We start from the raw sequence: 18,379 nt of genomic DNA, 5'->3' as shown, positions 1-18,379 counted from the left end.
GTTTGGTGTGTTGGCAAAGTCGGGGCTTGAATGCTGGCCATGAGAATTGCTCAAGGAGGTCTGCTCTAAATACGGGCTTTTCTGCCAACAGTTATTTTGGGTTGTTTCAATTATAGTGGTGCACTCTGGTAACCAGTGCAGTGTCCTGTAAATACAGGCTGAATCACAGCCGGCCACGGAGCAGGTCTGGGGTGGGAACAACACGTGGACAGCTCCGGAACACGGAGGTGACAGGTGGCCCAGGTCAGTTGATTTTGCACTGCAGCCTTTGACGCAGGGGACCCTCTGCTCACACCTGAAGTTGCTCTTCTGTTCAGGTGTCACCCAGGGGACGTGGGAGGTGAGGGACCGTGTTCCAGCCTCACTGCTCTGCAGGCTCCTCCCAAGGTCTGGTCTCTTCCAGGCCCAGAGACTGGCGAGGGGCTGTCCCCCTGAGAGTGGCGGTGGGCTCTGCTCTGCCTCCGTGTGAGAAGTTGGGGTCCCGGTTTCCCTTCTTGTCCCTTCATCGTAAAAGCTGGGGAGCAGGAGGTGGGGAAAGGAACTGGCCGTCAGGGCAGGGCTGGGTTTTGCGGCTCCGGCTCGGGTATTTTCTGTCTTGCATCTGCGGGAGGCCCTGTGGGGACTCAGGGCCGGGTGACTTTGGTACCTCAGATGGGAATTGCAGGTGGGAGGCTGGGTGAGGGGTGGCCCCGCCCCAGAGCTGCATCGCTGCCCCAAATCCCTGTCTCCCCGGATGCCCACGTGGGTTCTGCACTTGAACTCGAGTCCCCAGTGTGGGGCAGGGTGGCGTCTGGCAGGGTGGGGGCAGCCCTGTGGCTACCCAGTCCTGGGCAGTGGCTTACGGTACAATAGTATCTAATTAAACTGCAGCAGAGACTGAGGGGGGGGAAGTTATCACATCCGAGGCGTCTCACTTCTGTCACTGAGCACAGTCTTGTACCCCATAATGACGACCGGTCCCATAAGGTCATCGTGCCGTACTCTACTGTCCCTGCTGTGTTTGGAGGTGTTCAGAGACCCAGGTACACGCTGGTGTGCACAGGTCTGCAGCCCAGGAGCCGTCGCTCTGCCACGCAGCCCAAGCGCGTAGGAGTCTGTGCTGTCCGGGTGTGCGTGTGCACTGTGATGTTCGCTCCACAGTGAAATCGTCCAACAACGCGTTTCTCAGAACCTGTCCTTGCTGTTGGCCTGTATTTTTAGCTCAACTTGTCTGAGATTAGCACCAGACCTGGAGGTTTTTCCTGATCTGGCTTCTTGGGGGGATCCAGCCGGGCCCTGTGTGTGGTGGGTCAGCCCTGGTGCTTGGGCAGGCGGACTGGAGCTCAGTGGGTAAACGCGAGGCCTTGCTCCTCAGTTCAGCAGCCACGTGGCCGAGGGCGGGTCAGTTCTGCTCCCCCGTGCCTCAGTTTCCTCATCTGTTAACTATTGGCCTGGGAGGATTCAACACATGGCCAGCTCTCAGAGAAATGCCAGCAGCTGTCACCCTGGGCCTGGGTCAGAGCCCATGAAGAAACGTGCTTGGCAGGAGGCATCGTGAGCACAGAAGGGGGCTGGTCACCTATTCAGGGCAGAGAAGGTGGGTGGGGGCTCATTGTGCCTCGAGAGGAAGGGGCTGGGTCTCCCCTGCTCCTTCTGGCTCCCAGAGTGCCTGAGCCATGGAGAATCCATGAATAGACCCTCCCGAGTGGCTGAGCTGCACCAGGGATGCTTTGAGGCAGCTGCGTGTCATCTCACGGATGAGTGCACAGTGGGTAGGTCCTTCTCGTGCCACGTGCCTCGGGGCCCCAGCCTGTGCGACGCAGCTCCGTCCGCTCTGAAGCAAAACTTAAAACGGGTAAGCCCTATGTTCCACGTGCAGTTCTCACTGGGCAGGACAGGGCAGGACGGGCCGGACGGCAGCCCCGTGTCCAGGCAGTGGGGAAGCCCCGGTGTGGGGCCCGTCAGATCAGCTCTTGTCGGATCCTTCCTTGGTTGCTCAGGTGGTTCTGAAGACCAGAACAGAAGAGAAGACGGTCAAGAAGCAGATTTTAGGGACCGAGGGTAAAAATTTGGTGTTACTTTTAAAGTAACGGAGGGGTAATTCTGGCTCCAAGTTTAGCTGGAGAGAAAGACAATGAGAGTTAGTTTCGTTAAAATTAATTTCAAAATCACTTCTCAATACATTAAAAATTGAATCATCTTCTGGGGATGCATTTGGCCACTGAATGAATTTCCGAGTGAGAGGCCCTCGCTCGTCCCAGCCAAGCGCACCGCACCTGGGGGGTCCAGTTGTTCGAGGTGGGCCGTGCCGTCCTTCCCGGCAAATGCTCAGGCCTCGACCCAGAGCTTGTGAGAGGTTTCAGTTAATTGCAGACAGTGTGATTTATAATGATATTCCAGAAAGAGCAGTTGTCCTGCTGGTCTGAGCTGCCCCCTGGCCCCGCTGGGAGCCTCCAGCACAGACAGCTGACCAAGTGCAGGAGCCTGGCAGGGTCGTCTAGTCTTCTCGGTCCAGCTTTGATGTTCCCACCAGCAGCTTCAGCCTCTTTCTACTGCCAGACCCTGGTGTGACTTGGATGCTTCCCCTGAGCTGCCGAGGGCCACGGCCCCTGGGTGCAGCGAGGCCTGGGGTCCACGTGCTGCGGGAAGGGGCAGCAGTCGCACGGCCAGCAGGCAGAGTGGACGCCCAGGAGCAGGCGTTCGTGGCCAGTCCGAGCAAGAGCGAGACCCCATCTCTACTAAAAATACAAAAAATTAGCCAGGCATGGTGGCGTGTGCCTGTAGTCCCAGCTACTCAGGAGGCTGAGGCAGGAGGATCGCTGGAGCCCAGGAGTTGGAGGTTGCTGTGAGCTGTGATGATGCCGCTGCACTCCAGCCTGGGCGACAGAGCAAGACCCCGTCTCAAAAAAAAAAAAAAAAAAAAAGCTTTATTGAGATGTAATTCAGTGTTCAACCATTTAAAATATCCAATCCAGTGTTTTTGGTGTGTTAACAGAGTTGTGCAGCCATCAGTTTTAGAACGTTTTCATCACCCCAAAAAGAAATCTCTGTCGCCGGTTAGTCTCTCCCTGTGGCCCTGCCTCCAGCCCTGGAGCCTCCGGCTGGTTTCCCTGCTCTGGGCCGTGGGCGCAAGTGGACCCGTAGGGACATGGTCCTGGGCACCCGGCGTGTCCCACGCAGCGCGGTGTCTCCGGGGCTCGTCCTCATGGTAGCTGGGTCAGAGCGTCCGCCCTCCGTGGGCCGATGTGTGTTCTGTTTACCACGCGTCGCGGGCGGTGGGGGGGGGACTCGGCCGTGGTGGCTCTGGTGACGGTGCTGCTGTGAATATTCACGCGAGGTCCTGCCGTCCAGTTCAGTCCATAGCTCCTCGAGAGCTTACGCAGAGGTCACCGTGGGACCAGCAATGCCCCTCCTGGGGGGGGTCCCTTCTGCCCCGCGTCCCTTCCAGGGCCACCCCTTCCCTGCTTGCCAGGGGCAGGAGGGGGGACAGCAGATGCCTCTGTCTTGCTTCCGGCCGTAGAGAGTGTCCAGCGCCTCCTTGCTGGGTTGACCTCGGGACGTGACCTCAGGCAGGCGTCCAGCCCTGCGGTAGGGAATGTCCCTTTCGCTGTGGCTTTTCATAAGTGCCCTTTGTCTGGTTGAAGACCTAGTGTTTCTCTTTCACATCACGGGCAAATGCATCTGGGGTTGGGTTATTAGCGTCAGCTGGTTTGGAATAAAAAAGGCCCAAGGACAGTAGAGCCCCTCGACCCCTCACCCTCACGTGTCTCTGTGGAGAAGGTCTGTGGACACGAGTGGAAGTTCTGCAGCCGTGTTGTCATCGCCGCGCACGTGGCCCTGGAGCTGTCACTGCGGTTTGTGTCTGTGCCTGTGGTTTCCACGCTGCCACGTGCTCGCAGCTCAGACTGGGACGGCTAAACCCACTCCTGACTGGGGGAATTTAAACGTCGTAACACAACTTATGTAGAGGGTGTATTTGTTGTATTTTCCATTCTTTTTTATTTAAAAGTTGTATAAAAATCGCTAAGACTGGTTTTGATACAGAAAGATCACTGCGACTGGTTTTGCTAAATTCGTCCCTTTGTGGTCTGGGAGTGGCGGGTGCCAGGCCGGAGGAATGTCTGCGGGCGGGAGGGGCCAGACGGAGGTGGAGCGGAGCCCTGGCGCGATGGCATCTGGAGAGGAAACTGCCACCGCCTGCCCTGTGCGCTGAGGGGTGGTCTGGCTGCAGAGGAAGACGACTGACCCTGGTGGGTGGTTGGAGCCCCTGGGAAGACAGGGACGTTGGACTCTGCGTGTGCCTTTTCTCTTCCCTGTCTCCTCGGCGTCATGTGTGCAGAAACCCTGTCCGCGTCCTGCCGGCCCCACACCGCCAGGCCCTCCGCCCCGACCCGCCTGCCCCGAAGCCCCTAGCGCGGACACTGGGACTCTAGCATCCCGCTCGCGTCCTCCTTGTCGTCACGAGGGCGGTCTGGCCGCTGCTGTCAGCAGGGCTGTGGTGGAGGTCGGGCCGTGGCCCTCGTGAGACCAGGAGCCCCGTGAGGGAGAAGGCAGAGAGGGCTTCTGGCTGGCACGTGTGTTGCCTGCTTTCTGGCACATGTAGCTTCAGCCAAACACCCAGCCCTGTACCCAGAGCTGAGAAATAATACCGTGCTGGGCACAGCGGCTCACGCCTGTAATCCCAGCACTTTGGGAGGCTGAGGCAGGAGGATCGCTGGAGCCCAGGAGTTGGAGGCCTCAGTGAGCTGTGATGAGGCCACTGCACTCCAGCCTGGGCGACAGAGCGAGACCCTGTCTCAAAAAATATATAAATAAAATTGCAACATCAGACTTAAAAGGTTTCTAGAAACATTTGTTCTGCCCAAAGTAAGAAGTTTTGATTTTTTAAAGACTAACTGTGAGCTCGGATAAGCCCTGCAAGTGCACCTTGCACAGGAGAACTGTGGTCCGGGGGGCTTGGGGTCAAGCTTGTTTGCACCTCCCAGGTGACTTCTAGGAGACTGAAGAGTGTTTGTTGGAGTAGCGCCATCTTTCCATGTGAAAGCTTTTTTTATGCAGTTTTGTGTTTTTTCTCAGAACAATTGGGACAAAAATACTACGTTAAAAATTTTTTAGTGTGCATTTTCAGATATTATTGGAAATAAGTCCAGAGTTGAGGTGTCACAACATGGGAAGATTGCTTCCTCAGCCAGCAACAAGCAGACAGATAAAGGTATTTATTTTTTTATCGGTAAAAGCTAACAGTTTTCTAAGAATAGTCCCAGCACCTCAGGTAGACGTGGACCCTGTTCTTCCAGCGGTCACACTGTGCTGTCCGTTCGAGTGTTTGCCTGTCTCTCCTTGGGGGTGCTGGGGCAGGGGCTGCCCTCAGTGCCAGGGGGTCATGTGGGTGGGGCCGGCCTGGGGGTGCTGTGTCTCTGGGTTAGGGTTAGGGTCAGAGGCAGCCCAGGTGTAGGGACATTTCAGGAGTAGGGACAGAAGTTCAAGGTCAAAGATGATGTCACGGTTGTGGGAGAGTCGAGGAGCTGGGGTGAGACACTGCCTGGGCCCTTCCCAGCTTTGCTGCTTTCTGCCTCAGTTTCCCTTCTAACAAAAGGGACTCCACTTCTCCACCTGAAACGTGTGTGGGGTTCTGCTAAAACGCAGATTCTGCCCGCAGGGCTGGGCTGGTTCTGCCTGTCCCACGCACAGGCCGGGCTGGGCGGCAAAGCTCCGAACGCCTCTCCCAGGTGCCTGCCCCCCACGCACCCACATGTGGGGGGCTGTCAAGCCCCCAGCAGGGAAGAGAGGGTCCAGGCTCCTGGCGGGCCGGGGGGCTGGCACAGCCTGCCGATGAGAGGTGGGGAGGGGGCAGCCCCGTGTCAGGGAGGGCAGTTAGCCTAGGTCTCGCTGAGTCCCGGGGGCAGCGGTGGAGGGACTCTCCGTGTCACCAGCCGGCTGCGGTGCTCTGTGAGAGGGTGGGGCTTTCCTGGGTGCCCCTGGCAGCGTCTCGTGACTCCCCTGGTGGCCTGAGCGAATAGCACACCCCCCCAGCACACTGGGCACCCTGGTGCCCACCCAGCCAGCGTGGCATCAGACCACAGCCCGCACAGTTGTCCCAGCCAGGGCGTTAGGTGACATGGCCAAAGGGCTGGGGACAGATGCCGCCTCTCCCATCCCCTGGGGCGTCTAAGTGGAACTGCTGGCGTGCTCGGTGCAAACACCGGTTTGTGGTCAGGAGACCCAGGGCTGGGCCTCGGCATCGTGGCCTCTCGGCCTGAACCTTCTGGGCTGTGTGCCTTCCGCGCCCACCAAGGCTGTGCTTCTCAAGTTAGAACCTACTGTTGTGTTTTGTTTTCTGACAGAGTCAGTCCCTGTCACCCGGGTAGAGTGCCGTGCCATCATCACAGCTCGCAGCAACCTCCAACTCCTGGGCTCAAGGGATCCTCCTGCCTCAGCCTCCCGAGCAGCTGGGACCACAGGCACCACCACACCTGGCTAATTTTTCTATTTTTGGTAGAGACGGGGTCTCGCTCTTGCTCAGGCTGGTCTTGAACTCCTGACCTCGAGCGATCCTCCCGCCTCAGCCTCCCAGAGTGCTGGGATGACAGGCCTGAGCCACCGCGCCCGGCCATCGAGTTACAACCTGCATTTTCATGAAGAGATGGTGTGTGAGACGTCAGGCAGGCCTTGGAATGGCCGGATTCCCCGGGGCGCCTTCCCTCCTGCTGGGCGTGTGTGCGAGGCGGGGTCCCCCCTTGGCGCTGCTGGGGTCTGGGCCGGGTGATTCTTTGCTGTGGGGCGTCCGAGCGTTGCGGGTTGTGTCAGGGCCCCGGCCTGCACCCTCTAGATGCCAGGGGCACCACCCCCAGCGTGACAGCCGAGCTGTCTCCAGACCTCGCCATGCGTCCCGGGGGAGCAGCAGGGGCAAGTCTGGGCGTCGCTACGTGGTGAGCGAGGGGCTGCAGGCGGCGGGTCCGGCCCACCCCCAGAACCGCCTGCGTTCGGCTGTCCCTGGGGTCTCAGCGCCCTGTGGGTGTGTGCAGAGGCCACTGGCAGCCGCTGGGCTCAGACCCGCGTCCTACAGAGGGCGAGAGTCACCCCAGTGACTTCACGGTGTGATAGAGGCAGCTACGTTTGAAAGCAGGATTGTCCTTCTGGAAGCATCCAAGGCAGCTTCCTGCCCAGCCAGCAGAGAGCAAGGGCCGCAGAGGCTGGCTGGATGGGTCTGCAGAGGGCCCCGCAATGCCTGGCGGGGCACTGACCACAGATGGGAGGGGTCTTCCGCTGTCTGGGAGCCTGCGTGAGGCCAGACCCCCCCGGAAGAGGGCGGAGCTTCACCCAGTGCTGCCTGGAGAGCCCCCCTGGCTGTGCGCGGCTGGCCCTGCGGCCGGGACTCCCCAGCAGGAGCTGCAGGTCGGTGCGCCCCTCACCCCTCAGCCCCCCGGGCAGCCAGGCATGAGCTCACGCCCCGACACCATGGCCTTCCCATGTCGGCCCTGGGGGGCCCAGCCAGGCTCCGCGGCGCTTTCCCACGCGGCACCTCCCTCTCCTCTCCCTTCTCCCTGTGGCATCCCCAGCTCTGAACTCAGGGTGGCCAGCGGCACAGCACGGCACGGCACGGCTGCCCTCTGGACAGGCTGCAGCACAGCCCTGGGGCTGGGAGCCCAGCGGGCCAGGCCCCGAGATCTGAGCCTCGGTGCAGCTTCCGGAGTTCTCAGACCGTTGCGTCCTCGCCAAAACGTGAGCAACTTTAGGATCACCTTGGGTTTGTGTCACCCAAGCCGCTTGCTCTGATAAATCGGCATCCTGGCAAGTTTCTCACCTTGCACTCTTGTGGGGAGATGGTGGCCGCCCTAACCTAACCCGCAGCCCACGGCGCAGGCATTTGTCCCCATGCTTGCTTAACTGAGGAGCAGGTGAAGCCCCTGCGCGGGTGCCAGGGCCACGGGTGGGGCACGTGGGCCGCAGTGGGAGCCCACGCCCGTTGCAGAACTGTGCTCTTTAACGTCTTGCCCGCGAGTCTCCTGTGGACTCAGCCTTTGCAGGGAACGGCCGGTTTAACCTGGTCCCAGAGGCAGGAAGAGATTCTAAAGCAAGACCTCGGCGAGGGAGGTGGCATTGCGTGGGGGGCTCCCCTCTCCTGTCTGCGGTGGTTTTGGGGGCCAGCGACATGCTGGAGGCAGGACACACCCGCGAGGAGCGGTGTGGGCGCGAGGCATGTTGCTGCAGCTCGGGGCGTGCGCGTCTGGCTGCCCGGTGAGCTCACCCGCCCATGGCCTGGCAGCGTGTCAGGCTTGCGTCACGGGGACCCACCTGGGTGACTTCAGCAGCTCCAGGTGTTGCTGAGTAAAAACCTTCCCCCTAGTTAGAAAAACGGCTGCAGCCAACTGGCAGCCCCTCCCTGTAGCGGCGACCTGGGCCGCAGCACCCAGGCTTGGCCGCGGCCCCTGCGAGCAGCCGCAGCCTGGGAGGTGTGGGGGGTCTTTGTAGATGCTCGCGACTGGCCCCACTTCTGTGGCCTTTGGAACTATGTGAGAAATGGGAAGCGGTTGGTGCTGGTCAGCGCCTTCCCCTGCCCCGTGCGGGCTGTGCCCGGGGTGGTCTCGGGCCCACTAGGAGCCTTCGCCTGCCTTGGGGCTGCCCAGCCCCACGGGGGAAAGGACCGGGGACCTGGCCTTGTGGAGACCCTGCTGCAGGCCTGGGCCCCAGAGCAGCGTCCTCCGCGCCCATCCTCAGCCTGCCTCGGTGCGGCGGCTCCCGGTTTCCGCCTGGGCGCTGCCAGACAGAATGCCAACCAGGGTGGTGCCCCCTGACTCTGCGAGCCCCACCCTCCCTTCCCCGCCGGGGCCATAGGGGTGAGACCGGCACTGCAGGAGGCCCAGGGCCGGGCCGTGGTTTGACCCAGGCGTCCCCAGAGTCACGATCCTGAACGGCTGCAGGCCTGTGCCTGTCTCCTCCTCGCCGGACGTGGGTGTGGGAGGCTGGAAGCTGGATTCTCCAGGGACAGGGCCTGGGGGGGCTCTGTGGAAGGGGCGGGGGGCAGCACCTCGGCGGGAGTGGGGATGAGCCTTGGGGGGGGCAGCGCCGTGGGCAGTGAGACCCTGTCCTGGGGCGCGGAGACTGACCCTCTGCTGCGAGGGGCAGTTGAGACTTTCCCTGAGATGGTCAAGGCCTCCCCCAGCGGAGGCTGCACCAGTCCAGGTGTCCCGGTCTCGCCCGTGCTGGGTGGTTTTAGGGAACCGCAGCTACACCTGGTGAAGTTGAACACGCAAAAGAAAGTCACTGTTGCTCGTCCGTGCTGAGTGACGCTGTCTCGCACTGTGGTTTCACCCCATGCGTGTGCGCACGGGTGTGTTTCCTGTGTGGTTTTAGGGCTTGTGAAGGGCTACGCCAAAAACCACGTCTGCCTGTGGCCGCCACACACGGCATCCTGGGAGCACTGTCCACGCTGGCAAAGCTGTTTGTCCCGGTGGGAGCCTGGCCCCATGGGCGGCGTGGGAGTGGAGGCCCGCGGCTGGCACCAGGGAGCGGCGTGTTTGGAGGCTGATTGTACCTTCATCCCTTCCCGTGTCTCCCTTCCAGTCCCCACGGAAACGCAAACCCCGGCCCTGTCACCATCTCAGGCTGACGTGGGCCTTTCTCTTGAGGGTGGGACCAAGTGGGACCCGAGATTCAAGACCAGCTGCTGGTTTGGGGGCTTTGGGCTGTTTTGGGCAGGAGGAAGCACAGCTTGTCGGTTGTCACTTTGGGCTGTTTTGGGCAGGAGGAAGCACAGCTTGTCACTTGTCACTTACTTGGGAACTAAGTCTGGAGTTGCAGTAAGGAGATGCCGGTTGTGACAGGCGTGTCCGGGTCCTGAGTGTGGAGTGAGTGCGGCGCGGCCCGCGGCCCTTCCTCGGGGCTGAAGTCTTCCGGGCAGGGACAGAAGAACCAAGTATGTGCACACATTGAAACTGGCGGGTTGTCTGCTCCAAGTCCTGTTTTCCACGGTTCCTCCTCCTTGGCACACGTCTCCCTATTACTGATACTTCCCAGGAAAAAAGGGAATTTCCATCCATTTCAAGAAGTATCACTTGTCCCCCCCATGCTGCCTTTCTCCCTCCATTGTGGCTCCTGGAGCTCTCTCCTCGGCCACCTCTGGGTGGTCCCCCCACAGACCCTCACAGTAGGACCAGCTAGTCTCTCACCTTTGAAAGCCACCTCCTCCAGGAAGCCTCCCAGGATTTACCATCCTCCAACCAGAGTGGTGTCACAGCGGCTGCTCACCTCCGGTGTTGCTGGAGCTGGTGGATACTCGGGGCCACTGGATTCAGAGGTGCTGCCTGCAGAACGTCCCACAGAACAGGCGTGGGAGTGTCTCGCGCTACCTAGTAACTGAAACAGAGTCCTGCCTCCAGGAAGAGACGGCCCAGACACACGTCGCTGGGTCTGCGTGGGTGACAGCAGATGCCCACCCGCCAGGGACACAGCTGTCAGGTTTCACCCCGCAGTGGTGGAGGGGCGGCTTTGCGCTGCCAGGGAGAGGGATGCAGACGCACCGAGTGAACAGGGTGCACAGTGCTGTGGCCTCAACCGTGTCCCCCAGATGCCTATGTGAAGGCCCCCACCCCCGCTGTGACTGTCTGGAGAGGCTGAAGGGACATAAGGGTGGAGCCCGGACTGAATAGGGCTGTGTCACAAGGAGAGGAAGAGACCAGAGAACGCTGTCTCCGCCACGTGAGGACACAGCAAGAAGGCGGCCGTCTGCAGCCAGTAAGAGACAGGCTGCCACGGCCCCTCACCCGAGACCGGCGTGTCCCACCCCCTCACCCGAGACGGGGGTGCCAGACCTCGATCTCAGACTTCCCAGCCGCCCAGACGGTGGAGTTGGCTGTGGCAGCCCGAGTCATACTGAGACACACAGCATGTTCACATTTCGGCGGCAAAACCGTGATTAGGGTGTTACTTGTGTATTACCTGTGTACAGATGTTTCAGCTGCAGTGAGGAACCTGGGAAAATATGTACCGGACTCACAGGAAGGGGCAGGATGATGGGGGCTTTTCTCTTCTGTTTATTTAGTCCACGTAATCCGGTCTGTTCACGGTTCTGTTCCCAGCACACGGGGAGGCCTGGCCCGTGTCCCGTGCTGTCTGCCCGCATGGAACAGGTGAGCGAATGCAGACAGACGTGCACAAATGGCGTCTGGGTCTCACTCTGGCAGAGGGTGAGGGCCTCTCTGAAGTTCTCCTCCCACGTTGCCCAGTCACTTAGCAGCCTCCAGTCTCGGTCTCCCTCTGGAGCCAGTCACTCCCGGAAGATCCCAATGGATTCGCACCCTGCGTCTTATTCTGCACTTGCCTCGAGCCATTTCGTAAAAATGCACATTAAACTTCCTTTTTAACTTGAAACCAACTCTGAAAAAAGCAACCACAACGTTAGGACATACATTTAGGCCACACTTAGCCACTCCTTGGAAATACGTGGCCTGTGTAGCTTAGTAAACCATGCCACCCTGGCACTGCCCCGTGCCAGGGCTCAGCAAATCCGGAGATTTTTGTCTCTCGTTTTAAAGGTGGCAGAAACCCAAGCCCAGAACAACATCCTCGTACCTCTGTTTCCTCTTCAAGGGTGGGGGGCACAGCCCCCGTGGAAGTGGCCCCCCGGGTAGGTCATACCAAGACTGAGCACAGCTGCAAAATTGAGGGCAGATGCTCATACTCGGCAAATCGGAGGAGCTGGTGCCCCCCCCCCCAGCGGCTCCAGGCTGCGCAGGCCTGGTACTCTTGCGCCGTGTCACTTTGACAACCGCGTGGGCTGGGCAACTGGGGAGAAAACAGCAAAGGGACAGGTTTTAAAGTTTCAAGACAGGCTGGGCACGGTGGCTTACGCCTGTAATCCCAGCACTCTGAGAGGCCGAGGCGGGAAGATCGCTCAAGGTCAGGAGTTCGAGACCAGCCTGAGCAAGAGCGAGAACCCATCTCTACTAAAAATAGAAAGAAATGATCTGGACAGCTAAAATATATACAGAAAAAAAGTAGCCGGGCATGGTGGCGCATGCCTGTAGTCCCAGCTGCTCGGGAGGCTGAGGCAGGAGAATCCCTTGAGCCCAGGAGTTTGAGGTTGCTGTGAACTAGGCTGATGCCATGGCACTCACTCTAGCCCGGGCAACAGAGCGAGACTCTGTCTCAAAAACAAAAACAAAAAAATTTAAGTTTCAAGACAGACTTTGAGGGGAAGATAAAACTGCCAGGAGTTTTGGGATTTCTTCTTAACACGTGGCACATTTTCATTTTCAGCTCACATGGCAGAGTTTAAAAATGTTGACATGTATGTTGTGTTTAAGAGTAAAAATCTTGTTCTGGCTTGTTTTTTGATCCAGCGATGCAGCTGCGGAGTATCCTGTGTGTCTGCATGTTGTTTAATTATGGGGAGGGAGCGAGTTGCTCTGAGTTGCGCTTGGACCCGCTGGGACTGGAGGTGGCGCCGTGGCTGCCGTCTCCCGGCAGGTGGTGACACGAGTGACTGACCATCCCGGCCGCTGGCCTCCGGATCACGCCGTGGTCTCATCAGCCCGGGGTCAGGCCTCACAGCCCCCCGAGGCCCCGGGAAGCCTGAGCGCCGGCACCCCACCCTGGGCACCTGAGCCCAGCAACCACGGCAGACCAGGGGCAGCGGCTGCTGGTTCAGAGCCACACGCTCTGGAAACTCCAATTAGCCGGTGATACAACCTTTCGACCCTGGAGCTGACTTACCTGTTAAAGGAAAGGTGTGGTCATAGTGGGGGACAGCGTGGTCCACGCACCCTGTGACGACTTTCGGTCTTTTATGCTTCCAGGCACCTTTTACTCGTCTTCATAATTGCAGAGTTTTAGAGGAGGGGTGCTAATAACTTCTATGATGTCTGAGATTGTTTTGCAAGTGCTTTTTAATCATTTTTAGTCGTTTTCTCGATTAAAAAACATTTTAAATGAATTTTTAAACTTTTAAATTTAATATCAGGGCTCTAGTGCTTTGTTGAGAAGTGGGGTGCGTGAAGGGGACTATCTGCACCCACAAATTCACGCGGGAGATAACTGTGGATGTGTCCCATGTGATTCTGAATTTTAATTTACTTATAAAGTAACTTTGTCTCTTTCCCAAGGTTAATTGTCTTGGTCCCTGTTTAAGTTGAAGTCTGTCGTTTTTAAATTGAATAATTTTTTATAGCTGAGTCAGCTGGAGTCTTCGTGGTGGGAAAAGCTTCCCACAGAAAAGGAGGTGAAACTCCTGCAGGGTCAGGACCCTCTCACCCCTCCCCCGCCCCGTGCCCCGACTTCAGAAGCAGTGTGACCCCCCCACTCCGGCCGTGCCTGAGGGGACACACGGGGCTGGGCTGTGTTCCCGGGGTCGGAGGGAGAACTGAGCGAACGGGGAGGCCGTGCTTTTGTGAGGCAGGATAGTGAGCAGATTGGATCTCGGCCTGGGTAGTTTTTATTTCTGTCATGACATTCCTGTAACAGCTACCTGCGAAGAGAAAAGTGGTCTGTTTCTCTGCCAGTTAAAACTAAAACGTTTCAGCCCTTTCGTGAGGAATTCCTAGACCACTCCCCGTATGTGACTTCTCACCGCCTTGACGAATCTGGTGAAGCTGCTTCCCGGAGGTCAGCCGTCGGCCCGTGTGAGTCCAGGGCAGGCATGGAGCTACTCAGCAGCGGCACTTGGGTCCGGAGTGGGGGGCAGAGGCAGTCCCTGCCACCACATCTGTGTGGGGACAGGGGCAAGGGCCCTGGAGGTGCGTCCTGGCCTGGAGCTGCCCCAGCTACTGGGAACAGCTTGCCCACAGGAGCAGGGGCCCAGTGAGTCCAGCACAGTGTGACCTAACTGTCCTGTGATGCAGCTTAGGGTGCCCAGGCGCCAGGGGCCAAGGTTATTGAGGTGGCTGCACTGGGCGGGTTCCTGCCACCAGGGTCCTCGGCAGCTGGGCGTGGACAGGTTCCAGCCCGGTCTCTGACATGCTGCCGGGGGGCTGGCTAGCCGGAGTCCACGGTGCAGGCCGCTGGCCGCTGTCAGGGCTGGGCCGTGGCTGTCGTGGGTCGTCACAGATGGCACCAGTGAGCCAGGATCTTCCATCTGTAGCCAAAACATGGGGCAAGAACGTGAAGTGGAGCCACGGTGCCCGCCTGATCCTCTGGGGGTGGCTGCCCTCCAGGAAGGGGGTCCTCCTGGCTGCTCCTCACAGCGCTGTCCATCTGCTCGTGGGAACACCATTCTTACAGAGCCGCGTATGTCAAAATCAAAAGAGGCTCAGTATAAAAATAATGAAACAAGATATTTTTCTTTCTTTCTTTCTTTTGGTGACAGAGTCTCCCTCTGTTGCCCAGGCTAGAGTGCCATATAGCGTCAGCCTAGCTCACAGCAACCTCAAACTCCTGGGCTCAAGCATCCTCCTGCCTCAGCTTCCCGAGTAGCTGGGACTACAGGCATGCGCCACCATGCCCGGCTAATTTTTTTCTATATATATTTTAGTTGGCCAGATAATTTCTTTCTATTTTTAGTAGAGATGGGGTCTCGCTCTTGCTCAGGCTGGTCTCGAACTCCTGACCTCGAGCAATCCACCCGCCTCGACCTCCCAGAGTGCTAGGATTACAGGCCTGAGCCACTGTGCCCGGCTGAAACAAGATATTTTTCTGACATGAGGAAAATGCTTTCTTCAGAGTTTCCAAACACTACCTAACTGTTCCTTTAAAACTTTTAGACTAAGCTCCTTACGATGTCTGTCTTGTTGATAAATTCTTTCGACTTCTGTTTTATTATGCAGCTGCCTAGCTCCAGGGTAAAGTGTTCACACCTCCAGAGGTCAGCGGGTGTCCTGGGTAGGTCTCCAGAACACCTGGGGGAGGGGGGCAGGTGCTGCCCTGGGCCTGTGAGCTGGGCGGGTCTGGAGTCCCAAGGCCTCACTGCCTCTAGGGGCACCTGCCCCAGGGCATGAGGAGGAGACGTCCTCGTCCTCGCCTTCTGGGCACTGCTCCCCTTCCTCCACTCACAGATGCACCCGCGGTGTGATTCATGCTCCCTGCTGGGCAACACCCCCGTTACGGTGAACTGCTGGTCAGCAAACACTGTGCTTCCTGGGTGCTTACACAGAGGAAGAAAAGAAGAAAGTATGAAAGGTCTTTCTTGTTCGTGATTAACCTATCGCTGTCTTACAGCTGAAGAGAAGAAATGTATAGGAGGATCATTTGGGGGACCCAGTTTGTAACTAAAGCAGCTCCCTGGCCCAGCCTCAGTGTCTCAGCCCTGCCGAGACCCACAGCCGATGCAGGCTCTTGACCTTATTTTGCTTGGTGTTGCTGGGCGTCTGTTTGGAGCTGTCTAGAGAGAGTTGATGTTAGAGAGGTGATTGCAATTGACTTGCCTCAAATGTTTGCCTGGTGCTCTGTTTGGACCAGCTGAGCCTGGGGTTGTGGGTGCTAAGACCTCGGTGAAACAATTTGTAGGTGACTCCCGTGTGTGTATCAAATCCACTGAACACTGAACTGTAAAGAATTTATTGCAGGCTCATGCCTGTAATCCCAGCACTCTGGGAGGCCAAGGTGGGAGGATCACTTGAGGTTAGGAGTTCAAGATCAGCCTGAGCAACAGCGAGACCCCATTCTCTACAAAAAATAGGAAAAAAATGAGCCGGGGGCCGGACGCGGTGGCTCACACCTGTAATCCTAGCACTCTGGGAGGCCGAGGCGGGTGGATTGTTTGAGCTCAGGAGTTCGAGAGCAGCCTGAGCAAGAGCGAGACCCCGTCTCTACTAAAAATAGAAGAGAAATTATACGAACAGCTAAAAACATATATATAGAGAGAGAAAAAATTAGCCGGGCATGGTGGCACATGCCTGTACTCCCAGCACTCTGGGAGGCTGAGGCAGGAGGATCGCTTGAGCCCAGGAGTTTGAGGTTGCTGTGAGCGAGGCTGACGCCACGGCACTGTAGCTGGAGTGACAGACTCTGTCTCAAAAATAAAAAACTAAAATTCGTTGCAGTACTTAACCCCGGGTTTCCGCCAGGCCTCACACCACAGACCAGAGACACGATGCAGGTAACTGGCGGGCGGGCAGCCGCGGCGCTCCAGGCGCGGGCGGGTACCTGTTTAGCATCTGCTGCCCTTGCCTGCGACGCGCACCTCTAACTGCCCCGCTCTGTCCCATTGCAGAAGAGGCGGACCACTACAACTTCGGGGCGGGCACCCTGTCGAGGAAGAAGAAGGTGCTGGTGGCGCTGCGGGACGAGGGCCTGCGCCGGCGCGCGCACCTGGACATCAGCATGCCGCACGACTTCCGCCCGGTGTCCTCCGTCATCGACGTGGACATCCTCCCCGAGACGCACCGCCGCGTGAGGCTGTACCGGCACGGCTGCGAGAAGCCGCTGGGCTTCTACATCCGCGACGGCATCAGCGTGCGGGTGACGCCGCACGGGCTGGAGAAGGTGCCGGGCATCTTCATCTCGCGCATGGTGCCCGGCGGCCTGGCGGAGAGCACCGGGCTGCTGGCCGTGAACGACGAGGTTTTGGAGGTGAACGGGATCGAGGTGGCGGGGAAGACGCTGGACCAGGTCACGGACATGATGATCGCCAACAGCCACAACCTCATCGTCACCGTCAAGCCCGCCAACCAGAGGAACAACGTGGTGCGCGGCAGCCGCGCGCCCAGCAGCGCGGGCCAGTCCTCGGACGGCGCAGGCCCGCCGGCCCCCCACGTCCTGCAGAACTTTCACCCCGACGAGGTGGAGAGCGACGAGGATGCTGACATTGTCATCGAGGGGAACGCGGCGCCCCCGGGCGGCCTCACCCGCGCCAACGGCACCGGCCTGGTGCCCCGACGGCCGCGGGACGCGCCCCTGGACAGCTTGGGACGCGAGGGCGGCGGCCTCCACCGAATGCTCAGCGCGCTGCAGCCGGACCCGCGCCACAGCCTGGTGCTCCCGCGCGGCGGCGTGGAGGAACACGGGCCGGCGCTCACGCTCTAGCGGTGCTGGGGTCCCCCAAACCCCGCGGGGCACACGGTGGAGGAGCACGGGCCGGCGCTCACGCTCTAGCGGCGCGGGGGTCCCCCAAACCCCGCGGGGCGCACGGTGGAGGAGCCCGGGCCGGCGCTGACGCTCTAGCGGTGGGGGGATCCCCCAAACCCTGCGGGGCACACGGTGGAGGAGCCGGCGCTGACACTCTAGCGGCGCGGGGGTCCCCTAAACCCCGCGGGGCACACGGTGGAGGAGCCCGGGCCGGCGCTCACGCTCTAGCGGCGCGGGGGTCCCCCCCAAAGCCCACATGGGGAGACTCCTCCTGAGCCTGTATTCCGGTCCTAAAGGAAGAAGAAGAATTGTATACTTCATCCCCTCCTTTGCCCCCGTGACCCTGCTCTTTATTTCAGCTCCCGGATAGAAAATGAAAATACTGTTTTTATAGAATTTCTCCAAACTTAAAACACACGTGTGCCCTCTCTCTCTCGTCCTAGAAAACATGTGACCAAGTGCAAAAAATGGTTCATTTCTAAATTTTAGAAATACCTAATTTTTTATAAAAAGCTTTAAATTATTTTTAAATAGTCAAATTCCTACGTTTAACTTAAGCCATGCAAACAGTGGCCTGTGACGTCAGCACAGCGTTCTCGCAGTGCGCACGCGCGGGCGGCCCGTGGTCGCGAGGCTGGTTTCAAGCGCACCTGCACCCAAACCTGCACTAGGTACGGCCTTGGATGGATTTCAGATATTCACGTTGTTTGTTTTTAGTCCTATTTCAAAAAGCCAAATGGGGTGGAGCTTCCAGACATTCCTGGGCTGCCCTTGTGACCAGCAGAGGCGGCCCCTCAGCCTGGAGAGTGACTCTAATTTGTCACCTGGGACCTAAAGCCAGCGTCGCCGGGCAGGTTCCGAGGTGTTTTCAGCAGGGAGGACGACGAGCACCGCACCCCTCCGGCCGGGACTTCGAAAGCACAGTCACTGGGATGTGCTAGTTCTGTCACCTTTGTTTTTCCAGAACAGCCATTCCTTTTTCTAAGTCACCGTTAATACGCGCTCGTTTCCGTTTCTGGAGGAGACGGCCAGTGGGGAGCGTGCTCGCGTTTTCAGTTTCCACGAGTCACTGGGACGTGGCGCTGCTCTGGGGACTAGTCCGACCGAGTGACTCGCTCCCGCGAACGCAGGGAAACCCGCGCCCGGGTCGGCGCCGCGCGGAACCGGCCTGGCTTCCCGAATATCGGGCTGATCAGACGGAAAACGGTGCATTTAACATTTTCATTTTTCCTGAATATTAAGCGAAAAGTACATTATTTTCCTTTTGAAAGCTATTATTGGACAGAAATAGCTTTTTCTGAGTAGTTGTGTCTTTCTTTCTGCACCTATGCTTGAGTTTTTTATCTGTATGCAATGGGTCACTGACCCTTTGTCCCCAGGCATGGGGAGGCCACAGACGCGA

General features: G+C 58.7%; 1 protein-coding gene and 1 long non-coding RNA gene across 6 annotated transcripts in view; one reads left to right on the top strand and one right to left on the bottom strand.

The window, feature by feature from the left end:
- The window catches only part of PARD6G (par-6 family cell polarity regulator gamma), a 63,380-nt gene extending 46,355 nt beyond the window's left edge, over nt 1-17,025 (top strand). Inside the window, exon 3 of the mRNA XM_045527573.1 lies at nt 16,124-17,025. Coding sequence (XP_045383529.1) covers nt 16,124-16,935 — 812 coding nt within the window. The 3' untranslated portion in view covers nt 16,936-17,025. The remainder of the gene's footprint in view (nt 1-16,123) is intronic.
- The window catches only part of LOC123621671, a 28,386-nt gene that overhangs the window by 603 nt on the left and 9,404 nt on the right, over nt 1-18,379 (bottom strand). Inside the window, exons 1-3 of one of the 5 annotated variants that reach the window (XR_006729219.1) lie at nt 12,694-13,215; nt 10,149-11,355; nt 9,756-9,988 (exon numbers count right to left, since the gene is read on the bottom strand). This is a non-coding gene — a long non-coding RNA (uncharacterized LOC123621671). Of the gene's footprint in view, nt 1-3,959; nt 4,247-7,451; nt 9,213-9,755; nt 9,989-10,148; nt 11,882-12,693; nt 13,216-18,379 lie in introns of those variants that run through there. The other 4 variants (XR_006729216.1, XR_006729217.1, XR_006729218.1 and 1 more) reach the window with 4 other exon arrangements.

This window comes from Lemur catta, chromosome 16 (genome assembly GCF_020740605.2).
Source record: "Lemur catta isolate mLemCat1 chromosome 16, mLemCat1.pri, whole genome shotgun sequence".
In the NCBI taxonomy this organism is placed as follows: Eukaryota; Metazoa; Chordata; class Mammalia; order Primates; family Lemuridae; genus Lemur; species Lemur catta.
Note: the sequence above shows the minus strand (reverse complement) of the source record. Positions and strands in the feature narration are given on the sequence as shown.